General features: G+C 37.2%; 1 protein-coding gene across 1 annotated transcript; it reads right to left on the reverse strand.

Annotated features, from left to right (window-relative positions):
• Window positions 1–2,620: 2,620 nt before the first annotated feature.
• Window positions 2,621–17,381, reverse strand: LOC145237538 (oxidation resistance protein 1-like). Its single transcript, XM_080100443.1, has 15 exons — window positions 17,158–17,381; window positions 16,976–17,083; window positions 16,665–16,802; window positions 16,106–16,217; window positions 14,944–15,077; window positions 14,706–14,878; window positions 13,824–14,104; window positions 13,501–13,564; window positions 7,281–7,433; window positions 6,762–6,883; window positions 5,852–5,958; window positions 4,652–4,780; window positions 4,293–4,451; window positions 3,937–4,106; window positions 2,621–3,650 (listed from the first exon to the last, which is right to left on the reverse strand). The coding sequence occupies exons 1-15, from the start codon at window positions 17,227–17,229 to the stop codon at window positions 3,509–3,511; spliced, it is 2,064 nt and encodes a 687-aa protein (XP_079956569.1). The 5' UTR covers window positions 17,230–17,381; the 3' UTR covers window positions 2,621–3,508.
• Between the last annotated feature and the right edge of the window lie 323 nt (window positions 17,382–17,704).

Raw genomic sequence — 17,704 nt, forward strand, 5'->3', positions numbered from 1 at the left:
GATACTCTGTCTGTCAAACTAGGCGGTCAACTTACGCATGCTTTATCCTGACTTTGACCTTGCTGTGACGGGGTGAAAGTTTCGTAAAGAGCTCTCCTTTGAGGGGCGAGGCACGCTCATTACAATCCAAAACTACTCTTGAACTTACACAAGTGTTTCGGGCGGATGGAGGCAGACGCCTACTTATTTGTTGAGCTGCTGGAAGACTGTGCGCTGCCAATTCGGTCGCGAATCAATACAATAAAACAGAGGTCACGTGCACGTTTGTTTTGGTTTCGACACGAGACCTTTGACTGGGAATATAAGAGCGGAACTGTACATCTAATTAAGATCTTCACTGCTTTTCTAGTCTTTTGGCCGCCATTGTTTTCAAATATTAAATTGACCTGTTGAAAATTGGCTTTCTCCTGAAAATGCTACAGCGGAACACACCCAATAAATATCAAAAATTTTTAACTTTTGTAGTAGCATACTTTGTAGAAACGTAACAAGATCAATGTAGCCAAACTAGCGTGTTAAAGATAACAAATTATTTTTCGAAAAATTAAAACTCTAAAATTGTTCGGATTGTTTACGTATATTGGTAAACTACCATAATCCGCTAGTTTACCCAAATCGTGTAAAATGCAGTATTTTGACAAACATCATTTTGTGAAACAATAAAATGCATCTGAAAAGATTGCATCAATAGATATGAAAAATGTTTGATATAAAAAGGCTTTTAAGGTTTGCCGAGAAACCGTCATTTGCGTGAACTTGTGAACCCCCTTTCTGCCGCTTTATCCTAACTGTGGCGCCGGTTGCTCCTGAGATTGACAAGAAGCTTTGTCGGATCGTCGTTCAGTTCTATAGGGAAAGTACACTGGTGCGGCCAAATAAAAGAATGTTCAATTGTTAAATATGATTCCATACGTAATAAAATGATTTACGGTTACAGATTCCTATAAAGTGTACCTGGCTTTAATATATTTTTTCATTCTTAACCGCATATCGCCATACGCTTGGAAATGATTGTTTGGAATTGTACCAGTCGGCACATATTTACACATTTAAAAAGTTTGCTGAACTTTACGACTGAAAGCTGAACTTGACATCACATCTTTGCACTCTTCTCGTATACCTAATGAGATTTGTCATATGTTGATGTTTGTTTGATACATAAGATTTTACCGTGTATCCAGTTGAAATAAAAACAATTTTCAACTTACGCAACAAATGTGTATTTAAGCCAACAAAGTTACCGGTATTTCCTCTTTTCAACTACAGACTACATGAAAGGGTCTGTTGACTGCGCAACCAGCAGGTATGTAGCGGAAGCATAAACATCACAAAAACAACTTTCTTTTCACAGCTCGACAGAATTTTATCCATAAATCATCATCTGAGCACGGAACAAACAATTGAGTCTTTTATTCGTCTGATCCAAATGCGTCACAACAAAGCACTAGGCAAACAAGTTGCGAATTTCGACAATACTACTATAAACACAACTATCTTCAGTATTCATTATTCGTGGTTGTATAAGAAACACTTGGAAATTACTCACATCCTAGAAACCCCACAAACGAAGTAAGCGGTTGCGTTCCACATTATAGAGGTATGGGGATTAGGAGGATATTTTTGTCCAAGGTGTGTTACTGGTGCGTCATTTCATAAGTGTCCCTATAGTAAACTCCAAACTGTTTTCTTAATGTCAAGTCATAACCCGACTCTCAGCCAAGATTGAGTCGAATTCTTTCTTTAACTCAACACTTGACGCTTGTAGTGCAAAATTGTTTTCTCTCTGAAAGCCATGTTTTGATAGCGATAAGTAAGCTTGGCACCGTAACTAACAACTTTCGATTAATTCAGTGGTTCCCAACCTGGTGTTCGCGGAACCCCAAGGGGTCCGTGAGATGGTTTTAGGGGGTCCGTGGAGGCAAACACTCTACAGTACAATATTTATAAGTTTCCAACCGTTTTTACAATCCTACGTACAAGTGCAAACTGTTATTAAACCTTTGGATCAAGAAAACTTACTTTTTGTATGATTGTTACCTCCATTGTGACATCACAACACCTGTGAACAATATAACTTATCGTGTGTAGTGATTTGTTTCTAGTATTGTACACCAGAAACTGTTCCTTTGTATTTTGTTGTTGCATTGACTGCTACAGTACAGAACTTTATTGAGAGTTAAGGACTGGGAACGTTGATTAAAATTCTGCCCAAAAAAGCGACAGTTTAATGCAAGAAACGAAAAAATAACAAGAATAAATTACTTAGGGGGTCCGCGGACCTATGAAATTTGTTAAAGGGGTCCGTGACTACAAAAAGGTTGGGAACCACTGGATTAAACTGATCTAGTTTTTTCTAAATTTACTGTTTTATTTATATGACAAAGAAGCACCATTCCAGTGCAATTTATTAGACCACAGTTCCGATGAAGCAAGATCTTAATTTAGTGATGAAGGTTACAACGAAAGTCGTTTCCAGACGTTCCAGCAGGAGAGTACGAACGCTGCCGACTAATGTATCGCTTTCATGCCAGCCTAATTTTCTCGGTTTCCAACTTATCACGTAAAGAAAAGCAACAATGAACCAAGACTGACCACAACATTGCTGAATATCACAAACAAGTTTATGAAAACAAATTTATTTGTATGCAGAGAACCTTGCCATGTGAATAGTCCACATTGCTCTGTTTACCATAAGCGGTATCAATAGCGCATTGCACAAAACAATCCAGCAACCGTGAAAAGTAAAACTGGGGATGCAGCTGTGTGAGTTTTTTGCATGTCACACTTACTATGGGCGGACGTGGTTAGATAAGTTCATTGCACACAAGTAATGGGGATAGGGAGAACAAAAACGTTTTTTTGCAGGATGTACGTAGAACTGAAACGGTAGGATCCATGCACAGGGGGTTTGGCTCAATACAGAAGCACACAGTGGAACAAAAGCTGCCATCCCCCAATGCTACATACCTAAAGGAGTGTACATTAATAAATATCTGTTTGAGGGATACGATGCAAAAAGTAATTCCAATGAACAAAACCAGTATTTGCGGGTATAATTCGAAAAGTCGTGAAAAACTTTCACAAGAAATTTAAAATATATTTTGTGGTTCAACTGTACATGTCCCGGGGTGAGGTTAACTTGCACATATTTGTCATTAAATTTGGCAAAATGATTTAACTGTCACAAATTGACCCAATGACCGCAAAAATGGCTGAAACATACTATTACATCACGTTTTCACGCAAATGGGTGACTTTGAATGCAACACATATAAGGTATAGAAATACTAGGCAATATGCGCACGCTTCGCGGAACATACACAGCATAACTTCAACACATATATATAGTTTACGTATTCCATTTACTCACCCCTTGTCACGGGGCATAGTATATTGCCACTATGTTACCAGGCAAGAGCATCCACCAACACGAAATTGACACAAGCATCTCATGAAGGGAAATAACCGTCGCGTCGACTCTGAACAGTTGTGACGTCACATGGCGTGATCACGTGTCTCGGAATCCCCAAACCTCGACGCCTTGGATAAAGAAATCTTCGGTCGATGATAGGACGGCGTTGTTAAAAGTAAGACATGTGTGGCTGCTGCCGTGACAAAGATCACTGTCCAGCCATAAACCGGACAAACCGCTAAACACAAAGTTAAGTGTTAAAACATTGAAAACGAAATACATAGTTATATTTGTACATGAAACAGCTGAAGGTTTTGACACAGCACGCCAGAATTTCCTTAGCGACTTCGATAAATATCTGCTGAATGCGTGATCCGATACAACAAAAAAATGTTGTTTTGTTTCACACACAAATCGCTTAGCTTAAAGATTTTGTAGCAACCGCCTTTTTTACCTCAAAAGGTTCCATTCACAAACTTGGTATCAAGCTTGAAATAGTATTATATTATTTTAAGCTAACTTACTCTCCGCCGCCAATCGTTAACGAATCCGTATTGCCTTTGAGAAAAAACATGTTCTCTCCACTCCAGTTGTAAATTTGCAGCGTCGGTTCTAAAGTAAAAAGAAACGCTTCTCCTGAGCCTTTAAAGTGTTCGCTGACCTGGGGAGGGCAGGACGAAACTGCTCCGAAAATCTGGAAATAGAATCACAGTACTGTAAATAAAGAAGTCATAACATTTTACTACAAAGCATATAGAGCGCAGTAATAAACTTATGAGGAGAATTTAAAATGATTTAAAGTCGACAATTGGATATACAAAAAACCCTCGTATACTTTGTGAAAAGTTAAAAAAATGCTTTGATGGCATTGATTACTTACGTGGCCTTCGGTGTCTTGTACAATGATGGCAACTGGCGAATCTTCGGAAAGTCTGTTCATTTTGCGGTACAAAGTACGAAGACTCATCCCGTGTTCGAAGGTGCTGTAGAGAAGCTTCCACGGGCATCCCACACATCGAGCGGGAAGGTTTTTGCATAACTGTACAAAGTAGATTCGGTTGAACAAAACTTCAAGTACGACACGCATTGAGCTCATATCTCTAGGGACAGAAAAGGTCACTACAGGATAATTCATTATCCTCTGGATTATATGTTTAGGCTACTTTAGACAACTACTCTGGTTACCGAAATTTACTAAATCGAACACACGTTAAACAGGAGGCAGTATAACAAACTTACCGATAACACGCTGGAGTCGTTGAGGAGGTTACTTGTATCAAGGAGTTCAGGCATTAATGAATTGTCATCGTTTGCTAGTTCAAGTGCGTTCAACGTTGATCGCCTTCTCGCTTCTTCAATGCTCACGATCTGCAAATTAAACGTAGGGAATTTACCCCTTTGTCCCAGGTGTTACTGTTTCAGGGCACTGAATAATTCATATCCGTACAATGCCGTAATAAACGACTGCCTCGGTTTCCAAAATGCTTGTGAACAGTTACATATTGCTAGTTTCGTTAGTTCACGTGCCTAAAATATGATATCTTTAAGTTTCTAACTATCGTTTTAGTGCCTCATAAACAACAATGAAACGAATGCTATACTTTTTTCGCCCCTGTTCGAGAAACAATCATTTTCGACCTTGCTTTCTCTTCGTTGATTTGCGGTAAAAGCAACCTGACATTTTCCACATGATCAATGTCAGCGTTCAAATTGCTTTCCTTTTTCGCCTTGGCCCGCAATGCGCGCAATCGCAATTTCCGCTGAGTAAATTGTACAATGTCCGCTGCACATTTCCGAACCAACGTGGGGAGAATGAAAACAAGGGATTTTACTCTCCTGCGCGTTCTTCCATGAAACAGTAAAGCGGCTGCAATCAGAAAAGGCACAAAATGCCAGAGGTTGGAGCTATGCTCAGCAAACGAGAAAAACAACATTGCTAGCTTCTACCGCCCAGCACCCTATCAGCAGTGGACAGACTCCTGTAAGTAGGTCATACAATACATTGATTGACTTCCATACACTACGGTCCTAGCAATCAATAGCAACTGTTTACTGACTGAATTGACTATTCTGGAACCAATGCAGCTAACTGTTCAGATGTCTACGTTGTTATAAGCCTGGCAATATTGCTCCACAGACGTGTACAGTTACAACAGTTGCCACGCGCTTAACAGTTTGAAGGACGACAAATCATGTGACGCTTCCTCAAGCGAGACCATAAAGCGCAGGGCAGGAAATTATTGCCGATGCGAAGTATTTTCGACAAACAGCAAATCAGCAAGTTAAGTTTCCACAAAATACTTTCTAACCCACTATACTAACTCTAGGTATTCTGCACAATACATGAAACAAAGATATTCAAACAAAGGCCAATCAAATGTGGTAAAACTAGTTTCGCGCCCTGTGAAAAAAACGCCACGACACAGCTGCACTGCTCACCTCCCACTCTTTCTCTATTTGCGCATCGCTGTAGAAATTCTCCACAAATTCGAGTGAAGTGTTGGTCGAGCTTCTGCCGCGTTTCTCGTCCAGAGATGCATCAGGTTCTACGAAAAAAACTTTTTTAGCCACCAAGCGCCTCCATAACATCTTGTGCTTCATGTTTTCTTGACAACTTATTCGACGTTCAATTTAATCCGATTAAATTATTATCGCAAGGATGGGGTGTTAAATATTGACTGTCACGTGATCCGCCGCACGTGGGACATATCACACTTTCTGATGTCACAATTGTCACGTGATACTTGTACGAGGTCACATGGAGCGGTTCCAACTGTTTCTTACACAACGCGATGTAAACAATGGTAGGGGTGCGGTTTATACGTGTAAGGTTGAAATTGTTTTGATGGAACGTTATTACATCATTTTTACAGTGTGGCATATCACACAACCACTGCACTTATTACAAGACCACGATTGAATTATGGTTAAATCACGAAGCAGCATAAGGGGAGTTCGAAATTATGTCTGAAGGCAAGTACAATTGGAATTGTCTTCACCCCGAACCGCATAGGCAGCCGCCAAACCCTGTGTGAGATGGAAGTTGAAGGTGCACAACCGATTGGATCTGACTTACTTAAGCAACAGTCATACACCATTTTGAACACAACAAAACATGACTAATGTAAAAATTGTACATCGCTAAACGTGCTTTACTAGCATTTTTAGGCAGCGTTATGAGCAATAGGACCTCGTTGCTTCAAGAAACAAAATCAAAATTGTAAAAAAAGTTGTCTCAAAACCTATGGGCCACGGTTAAGAATGAAGACACTGTTTGATGTGAAGATGTACAACGCTAGCTGCAAACGTTTCATCTTAAAACATTGGGTTTAAGTTAGATTGGACTCACTTGTTTGAACATTGCCATCAGTAGCGAGTGGATCAGTGATCACGAAACCTCGCTGCTCGGCAAAGTCCACGGCGTAAGGGTCGGGAGTCCATTGCATGAAGAAGGCCAGAAGCTGGTCAGATCTACAGGTAAAATGGTGAACAATGTCAAAACACACGTAGCCGTTCTCTTTCCCTCAATTTGTTTGTTAGGTATTAGGATTTATCCCGGACTGATCCTATACCATGGTGCGCCTTGGGGCATTACAACATGACCAAGACTCGATTAAACGACCGCACTTGGCATTTAAACAGTGATCAAGAGACTGCTAACGAGCCAACCGATGTTAGTTCGAAAATAGCACGATTTATGCAAATGTGCCCTTCAGCAATCGTTTCACAATAGAGGTTATTACTCAAAAAGTAAATGTATAAGTAAGTAGGCCTGCCATGGTCCACGAGCCGCTCAAAAGTGACTTAGAACGTTATACTGCAGAAAACCCGATACGTGGTGTAACTGTAGAATTACCGGTGTTCGTACCTGCTTTTGTGTACTTTAAACCAGCTTTGCTTTAACGATTCTTCGTCTGGTTTTTGTTCAGGTTCTTCATCACTCTTCACTTCAAAGTTGTTATTTCTCGAAAACGTTTTCATCATGGGTAGTTTTGAACGAACACAAAAAAACATACTGTCTCTGAAAAAACACAGATCATTAATTTTCTGCGCCTTACATTCAAAACAAAGTCTCGAACCAAACATACAAGACAAACTCTTAAGCAAAAACGAAATGGAGTTCGAAAAAACGAAAGTAAAACTAATTTTTTGTCCTGTCGTCTGCAACATATTTAAACCCTAAATTGCGAAATAGCAGCACATCCTATTGCTCATGCGACCAAATTACGACGTGTCGTACCGGCTTTTTCACCACTGACGCACGAGCATCACACACGTGGGTTCGAACATTGCGCAACTCTCTTCTCTATCTCATTGCCTGCAGCACAATTTAACGAGCCGGCGTTGTAAGCAATAAACATTGATTGTTTGTTTAAAACTGGCATCACCTCGGGGTCTGATAATGAGGCAATGCTCCCCTAGTGTTGTCATTAGGTCAGTTCTTATGTGCGACCATGTACGCGTTCCTGACAAACTTCGTGAAACCAACAAAGCAAACGTTTATACATTTCGACGTGACAGACTCAAGAAAGCTCGTACAACCACTGACTTTATGCATGAAAAGCTACACATGAAAGATGCACAATATCAATTCACACGCAAGTCGTACTAATGCTACGTGCAGTGCGCCTCGTCGTCCATGATTGCTTGCTACGGGATTATGGTATTGCTCTGTAACAGTCTCTGTGCTACACAATACGGTTTCCTGAACTGGATTTAATTAGCGATCTGGTGCTGAACGATTGAAATCAGTGTCGTTTAAACAGCGATTGCTAATTTGGCTGCTCGACTAAGGCCAAGTTTACAAACGGTTTTTCTTTCCGATATTTGCGATACTTAGTAAAAACACACGAAATAAAAATAAAAATGTCAAAAATGGTCAAGCATAAAACAGCGCAATGTTGCTTCAATCTACAAAAACAAGTGTTTAATAGTCGCAAAGTCGCTTCACACCTGTCATATTTAGATTGGACATCCTGGCCACTGTAAGCTTGCTCTGTCGTGATAGTTCACTGCAACTGTGAGCAAATCCGCAATGCTGCAAACATTTTTATATGCTCAGCAACAACGAACACGCGGTCAACCTGTGGGCAGCAAGCGATACTTCAGCTGAAGAAAATGGTTTTGTCTGACCTATGGACCGACTGAGGAGAAAAGCCCACCTATCTCGCTTGGCTCGCTAAACTCATTTGGCCTCAACAGTCCATCAACCGTCGCTCGCTGCAACACAAACGCCACCTCGGCTTGTGTTGCTGAGGTTAGCTTCAAGCGTAACGACAATGTTTAAAGTGCCGGGCAATGATTTTAAGCCTAAGATTTTGTTTTCATCGAAACGTAGTCGATGGTCAGCACGAAATTTGGCTGATCAAATCGCCCGTCCGACCCCACTTCACCCACCACATTGCCGCAAATCGTCTTCGCTCAGCATCGACTTGGTGCAAAGTGCGGCGGAGGTTTTGTCGAACAGCGAGCAACAAATTTAACCCGTTCGGCTGTTGTTGTAAACTTAACACATTTGCAAATTCAAAAATCCTAGTCTCCATATATTTGGGTGGATATTTTGATATTTAGAATATAATCCGATATGATTAGTACAAGCGTTCGAAGCAATTCCAAATTACATCCCAACTTGTTCGTTCCTTCTAGAGTCTAGAATCTAGACCAAAACGACCTAAACTAGGTCTGTGATGCAATATGACGCGGTAGAATTAATTGCGAAAGTTGGAATAAAATCTTTGCAACAAAACACGTTCGTTTGAGTCATTGTAAGTCTGCGAGATTTTCTTTAAACAGAACAGGGCGTGACGCATGTTATCGAATGCACAGGACTAATGTGACGTAGCACGTATTGTTTAATGCAACTGCAGCAAACTGTGACGTAGAACATCAAACGTCACACAACCTGGCGCTATCAAAATGTAACTAACCGGTCGTTAAGTGCGTTCTGTGCGCAACGACGGTCATGGTAAAGCAGGTTTATTACTGAAATAAAATCGGTTAAATTTTTACTAAATCTGTCCCCATTCACGTGAATTGAAATGCTGACAATTTCAATTTTTTTACAATAGTTTGTAAACTAACAGTAGAAACTTCACAGCTGGTTTCAATATCGTTAAATTTCCGCAAACAAAGCAACTGGGCAGTGCTGGTCTCCTTTACAGCATTTTCATTGTTGGATGACCCACGTTAACCCCGAGTTACAGACTGGTTGAGCTGTAAATGGGCCAGACTAGTTGCCTCAAAAAGCCGTGTAGCGAAATGACGTACTACTTTATTTGTACATATTTAATAAGGGTTAAGTGCTGGTACATACGCACGGGCTTTTGCAAACAAAAAGTCAACAGTTTATCTACTACAATGACAACAAAACAATTAATCGCCAGAATTACCTTGACATTTTTTGTCCACCCAAACTGTTCCAAACAGCAACAATAATAGCTATTTAGTTGCCACAGGTTTTTATGTTTCAAGACAAATAAGAAAAAACTAAAGGATCTCTAAACGCTGCAAACGAAAACTACACCTTACAGTTTTTTTAAAAAATTCTGCGTTTGCCGTAGATACCAACAACTAAATCGAAATTGTACCTCTGTAGCAACGGACAGCGTTTCCAAACAATAGAGGGGCAAATCTTTTCACCACTTTGCTGCAGCTGCTGAAGTTAACACAAGTCTAATTTATTGTACCATGCGAGAGATCTACTTGACAACAGGCTTTTATATTCCGGTAAAGGGACATTTTTAATCTTGGAAAATCTTACCCCATTTAAAAACACTTCACTGTAATGTTTAGACAAAAATGCATAATATCGTGGCCTCGCTTAAGTGCGCAAACTTTAAATCTGCATGTAATTTCTGTAAGGTTTGCTGGCATCCTGCAATAAGACGTATTCATTATAAAAACGACCTATTCATAAAATTAAGGAAATCATGATGTCAATGAACTTAATGAATGGAAACGGCCAGTGTTTGAACTGTTTGTCCCGTACTTGTCGGCGGTCACCAATCACCTTTTCAGAGTTTCTCATTAAAACTCAGCCTTTGTTTGGTATGCTAATAATACTCCGTTTGTTATTATCGATCGCCTCTTTAAAATGTGTAAAGCCCAAGCCCTGGTAATTATTGTTTTTTTGTTTTGGTTCAAAAGTTGATCCTCTATCACAGTGGTTCTTAACCTTTTTGGTGTGGTTTCCCACTAAAGTAAATCACCAAGTTCAAATTTCCCCCTCAACAAAAATTTTTGGTTGGGACTTGGGACCTGCAATCTTATTTAGTTTGAATAGTTATTTCGTGAGAAAGTAAAATCGTGTGGAATTTTGAAAAATCCCGTGTGCTTGCGTTAGTCATTTATTGCATCACAACAAACAGATCAAATGGATTTATTTGCGAACAATAACAGGGTCATTGATACTATTAGTAATTTCTGTGATGTAACAAACGATTTTTGGATTTTTATGCGCCTTGTCAAACAAGGTGATCTTAATCTTACATGTTGTTGCGGAAAATATTGCATTAAATTAATTTTCAATGGTTAGTTTCAACCCACGGGCCCGAGTTTGGTGACTTCTGACTCACATAATTTCCCTCTAAAAACATTAAATTTCCCACTAGTGGGAAATTTCCCACCGGTTAAGAACCACTGCTCTATCATGACAAAGACGTTAAACGGGGGTTTTCAAGCTGGGGTGAGTTCGAACTTCACGTAGCGAATTTGGCAGGAGTACCAGGTGCTCGAATGTCTATTAAAACCCGTCTGTTATGTCAAATTGTGCCACTGTAATGTATAGACATGAAACATGAGATTCGTCGTGTCCGTTTTTTGCAGAATACTTTTCCAGGAATAATTATTATTTTAGTCGTAAACACATACCTTCAATTTGCTGAGATACATATTTAGCCTCAAATAAGCATTAACAGCGACAAATGCAAAGACCTTCATAAAAAAAATGTTTCAAAATCACTGTTTTGGAATGTTCTATACTACAATGAACAAGAATAAGTCTTTTTAACAAACAAATACTCGCTGTTTTTCTCACACAAAAATATTGTTATTATTTATAATTTATATGTACAAAGAACCGAAGGTAAAATAAAACCAACTAGATAGGCCTACAGTTAAAATTGTTGACACATTAGTGACATTGCGTAACCTAATGATACGGAGAATGTCAACCGCAATGTTACAACGGAAATTTGCAATTGGAAATTTCCTTCGATTGCCTCCTTTTTAAAAATATTTCGCAACAGAATCTCAACACATAGTTTAGTAATGTTGTCGGCACAACATAAATGTTGCGGTTGGGAGGCATTTTGAGGGAATTTTTACAAACGCAGATGTGAAGGAGATAGTAAACGAGGCCAAGATGCAAGAATGTTAAAATTAAACAGTTTTACCAATACAAAATGACGAATTATCACATTTTTGTCCGACGCAAACACATAGTTGTTTAACGTTACATCGTTCTAAATGCGTACCTTGAGGCCACCCAAGTCCCCAAGGAATGAAATTACGTAGAATTATTTGGGTTTGGCAACAATACAGGTGTCGGGCTCTGCAGCGATAAACGGCTTTATTACTGATACTACATAAACCTCTTGTTGAGATTGCTCTTAAAACTTAACATTTCCAGAGTTTGAAATGAACCTAAACACCAAACTAGCTTAACAAACGTTACACAAAACGTTTAACGATTAACGTTAAGAGTCGAGTGACAATTGCGCACGTATCAATCAAAAATGTGGTACAAAATAATTCACTTCAAATTAAAGCGCTTTGTAAACTGGTTAGTATACTGTAATTTTGTTTGCTTTGTCACTTGTTTATTATCTACCAAATTGTGTAATCGCGTTCATTTTTGGTTGCTCCAAGCGGTGCACATCTGTAGGTTCAATAATAAAGTTTTAAAACCTTTCTCAATAGCGCCACCTAACAACAAGTAAACTATAAATGTTTTACCACACGAAAAATAGTTTAGGTCCCTAAAAACAAAAATATAGTGGCAGTCACTATGTGCACAAAGTAGAAGTAAATGATTTATACAACTAACAAAAGGTGTTAAACTGAACTAATCAATGTGTATTAGTTGATTTTGCAAAAAAAAACAAAAACATACACAGCATAAGGTCTATGCAGGTAACTGGCGTTTACAATAGTCTCAATCATAAAAATTAATCAAAAACATATTTTAATATAATAAGGTGAAATGAGTTACAGACCCACACTTCTTTAATGCTTCTATAGAATTCAAGTAACGATTGAACAACATTTGGGTCATTTTTAAAAATGCTATCTTGTTTGTATATTTTTCCAAACAACTTTAAACATGTCAGTGAAAAATAATGTTTTTATTATCAGTTGGGTATGTGGATATGATACCTCAAATATTATGGCAAGTTGCTATATATTTAAACAATCAGCAACCTTGCAAGTTTAACCAATAACCCTAATAAATGTCAGACGTCAGACCACAAGACCAAATCACACTGTTGCTCCCTTGGGAATTTTAAGCACAGGGCAAATAAAACAGTTAACAAGTTTACTAAAGCACTCTATATATTGATCCATAGCTCATGCTTTAAACACTTTGAGGAGTACATATTAAAATCTAGTAACATGGATTGTTTGATACATTTTGAGCAACATTTTTCTTTCAATTTATAAAGATAAAAGATTGCAGGTAACTGTATAGCTTTTTTTTCTTACAACAATAGTGAGTATGGCACCATAACACCCGACCCTGGAAGAAATGGGGTGCTAAATCATTATAGGCTGGGATTTAGAATCACTTGCTAGACAATATGACATGGGCTGGCAAGACTGATTGATGATTTTAAATTGCCACTGACAAAAGCACAAGAAAATGTGCATTACAAAAGTATACCCAAAAACTCTTGGGAAAAAGTTTTAACTGGGTATATATTGCAACCGTGTCGACTGCTATACTAGTTAGATTAGACATGAAAGGATACAACAACAATTTAAAATTGAACAAAGCATTTCTGCAACAACCAACCACTCACCTAAACTAAACTATATTGTATAATAGTTATAGTATAAAAGCAACAACTACGCCAAACTAACAAACCAACCTTGTTTGTGCAGAAGGAAAATCATCATCTAAGTCAATTGTGGTGTCACTTCCAGGAATCATTCCTACAACAAATATATGTATTTTGGTTTCGGGTGATACCAATGTATGTTTTAATGTGACATGGGAACAGAGGCCTGTTCAATGTCAGGAAACTGTTCAGAATGCATTATTTATTTATTGATGCCCATGTATGGATTTTCATCACACTGTATGTGTGGTATATCGAAAAATACTGCCTGCTGCCTGAAGCAATAGGTAATTTTGTTATTATACTTAATAGAGATGAAAAATTGGCAAGCTAAAAAATTGCAACATTTGTACCTTCCACAGTCTTCGCTAAGTGATGCAGAAGGGGAAATTCTTTCATAAGTTTGTCCTCCGCATTTTCATTGTTGGAATGTAGGTCAGAAAGAGGATCAGTTTTGTCAACTTCGTCAGGGGATTGACATTGTTCAGACAAAGACACTGGTTCAGTTGTGACCACATGCTCATCTAGTTTTATCAAGTCCTCAACATGTGATTGTTCTGTTGCAGAACTAACCTCTTGACTATTTTTGCCAGTTGAATTGTTGCTAAAGCTGCTGTGACGAGAATTGATATTTCTGTAAAACAACATAAAACATTTCAAGTCCAAGATAATAAGATTTGCTAACAAGCCTAATATAATTGTTATGTATTGAAGCGTTTTGTGTATTTTCATGTTTGAAAACAATACAATAAAATTTATTCATATTCTGTATTTAAAGCTGTCAATTCATGGGAACAGGTATTTCCTATACTGCCTATTTAAACCTAAAAGTAATAATTTACAGAAATTAAATTGGTTATATCCCCAATATGCTATGCAATTCAACTTTTCAATCATTCTTATTTTCAATGAACTTCATTTACTTTAACAACAAAGGTCTAATTTACATCAACGTTGCCAATCACAAACGTTGTAAACCACTGGCTAAAATCAATAGGTTTGTGTACAGGCTAAACTTTACTGGCTTTTGGTGGATATCATGCCAAGGTTTGCAAAGGTAAATGTGCAACCAAAATATGCCTTTCCAGTTTGTTAACATACATTTGTAAAACAATAAATAATCTTTTAATCTTACTTTTTAACTTATTTTTAATTGTTTCTTGAATGTGTGTTTGTATATACACCACACCATTTATATATCACAACCAGGACATAGAAAAACAATTTAAACTAACCTGTACTTAAGAATGTCCACCTTATCATTAAACATAGTAGCACTAATTATTGATGACATGTTGCACATGATACCAAACTTGTCACAACCAAATGCAACTGCCAATGGGTCAAGTGGGTTCGGGTCAAACATCAGTGATGTTGGTGTGATCAATAAAACACCTTCAACCAGCTCCTGTTAAAGTTTATGAACCAAGATTATATACATGTGATAGTTAATGTAAGTTTTCTAAAGCTTACCTGTTCCGGTGTTAGGTAACACACTTTCATTTTCAGAAAATTCTCTTCAAATGTTTCTGATGCATTGGAATCGCAGGAGATAATTCGGTCTCTTTCTGATAACTTTCGTCCTTCTTTTATATCATTGACAACATCTGCAAAAATAGTCATCAATGTTTAAAGGCAGAAGTTGTACTCACAACTCACACACAAAAAAAATACATGAGGGGTCTTAGAACATGTAAGACGAGGCAATTAAAATATTTTTTTGACAAAAAATATGTTCTATACTACAGATCAGCACTGAAAACCAAAAAACTTGTTACTGCAATATAAATCCCCCCACAACAACTGGCTGAGTCAAGACAACAAAACGGGTTTATCAAAACATAAATAAAACACAAAAAAGTTTCCAAACATGTTTCAACACCAGTTATACAACCTTGAGAGCAGATATTTGATACAGCTCTGAACATAACATTCTCATTCAACAAAAGTTTAAACAAAATCCATTTTAAGAATCGTACCCCATGTTGGATATTTTGTAAACAGACAAATGTACTTTGTTACCTGGTAATTTTGTGGCACAACTCTGCAGCAATATGCACATCTTATTCTTTTTTAGGTAGTAAGTCAAGCTACAGGCAATGCATTATTGTGCCACAAAATGAAAATGACTGCTGGGATCACTATCATAAATATATTTGCACAATTGCAATATTTTGTTAATCATTGTCAAAAAACAAAACCACAATTGACACCACAAAGTTGCTATTTGAAAGGCAGTGGATTGAGTTAGTTTAGGGATACGCCATCATAAAGTACGATCGGTAATCATCTTAAAACTATGTCATGTGGGAGGTTGGTGTGAGATTTGCTTTAGCCAATCAAAGTAAGTCAATTGTCATGTGACACATGTCCACAAATTACATCATACCACATGTTTGTAAATTAAACAAATCTTTTCTCCATGTTTTTATTCAAACAGAACTACCAATAAATGTTTTATTTTTAATTAAACATACTTTTGAATCTTACAACCAAGTCGCCAAACCATACAACACAAAATGGTTTGAAAAATCATTTCATTAAAACAATAATACTATACGAATCCACAAACAATGTATTTTTGAAAATGTATTTAAGTGCAATAGTTTTGAAAACATTAAGCTGAAAATATTACCATAGGAAGATGTTGATTGAGATTTTGTACACACAGTTTCAAGAGGATTGCTCAATTTCATATCATCTTGTGATGAAAGATCAACAAAGTTTTCCAATTTATAGCTAAGATTCTGTAAGATGTATAATTCATGGATATTTTCATTATTTAAAGTTTAGGTCTACAATTACCAATAATTATTGTAGACACCTATTTATAACAATAGAATATAACAAACAGTTAATATATTTATAATGCTTGTATTATCAGGTATTATGGTTCATTTGTTACAAGAAACTAAGATGTAAACAACCCACATTTAAACCAGGTTTGCGAGACCTTTAGAAAAAAGGACCTGTAATGTAACTATAAAACATACATGGATGTACAGATACAACCAAGTTAGTAACAGAATCACCCTCAATTAACCTCAAAGTTTATCATGCTTAATTAACTGATCATCCTCAATTAACCTAAAGAAACCATCCTCAATTAACCTAAAGTGACTTGTACAATACAATACAAAGGGCCAAAATTTATTTGGATAAACGGGCAAACATAGTTTAAAAAATAAATTTACATTTAGTTTGTCCATTGTTTCAGTTGGAGAAACTGAAAGAGGTTTAAGAAATGAGAAGTCACCATCAAACGATGAGGATATTGGTGGACTTGCACCATCAGGAACAGAATCATCAGTACCAATGGGCACATACAAAACCTGGTGGAGAGCATATACATGTTTATTTTTGCACTTACAGCAGTATTGGGATGTAATACCACCTATGAAAAGCCTTTGGAAGGTATTGCATCCTTATGTCATACTCTGATATTTCAATGGATATAAAAAATGTTGTGCTTCTTTACACAATATATCCAAATGACAACAATTACCTGTCCTGGAAATATTAAGGTAGATGATAGTCTGTTGATTTTCATAATCTTTGATGTTGTAGTATCATAGTTAACTGCAATACTTCGAAGAGTGTCACGGCTCTGCACCTAGAAAATTGTCACAGAATATATATTTGAAACAAAAATAATAAAGTAGTGATGTGGTACATCACATTGCATACCTGGTATTCTTGGCATCCATTTGGTTTCTGTTTTTGCATTGAGTGATGGGAAGAATGCTCAGATGACAACATGGTGTGTCACAAACACACCTGTATATTAACATTAATGTATCACAATAAAGACATTAACACATGTTTTCACGGCAAAATATTATGGTTAAAAATCAAATGAATGATTGTGAAAAAAATCTTACATAAGCCTTAGAAGTAAAATCAGTAATTTATTTCTGTTAAATGAGAGGGTTGAATCATTTCACACTATTTTGTTTTTAATAGTTTTGTATGTTTTTAAAACAATCCAACCCTAACAACAACAGGTATTATTGTTTAATAAACAAAAAACGTTGTAATATATGCAGTGAACACAAGTAGGTGCATTTAAGCCTCAATTTAAGGTTTTTTGGTGTACGTTTTAATTTTATTGGCTTAGTTGTCAGTTACAAACTTTAGTATACTGCTTCATCATGGTTTATGTGCATCTTTATTGAGCTCAAGCCATAATTACAAACACTGCCAGAAACCAGTAACGTAATCTTGGGAAATGCAA

This window comes from Phallusia mammillata, chromosome 7 (assembly GCF_965637545.1).
Source record: "Phallusia mammillata chromosome 7, kaPhaMamm4.hap1.1, whole genome shotgun sequence".
NCBI lineage: Eukaryota > Metazoa > Chordata > Ascidiacea > Phlebobranchia > Ascidiidae > Phallusia > Phallusia mammillata.

Bases quoted from the DNA above. Each gene is read 5' to 3' on its own strand.
- LOC145237538 (XM_080100443.1), bottom strand. From the start codon at position 17,229: ATGTTGTCATCTGAGCATTCTTCCCATCACTCAATGCAAAAACAGAAA. The intron at 15,078-16,105 runs GTAATATTTTCA...CTATTTTTGCAG, and splicing joins TCAATCAACATCTTCCTATG to ATGTTGTCAATGATATAAAA. The intron at 14,879-14,943 runs GTAAGCTTTAGA...AAACTTTAACAG, and splicing joins GTTACCTAACACCGGAACAG to GAGCTGGTTGAAGGTGTTTT.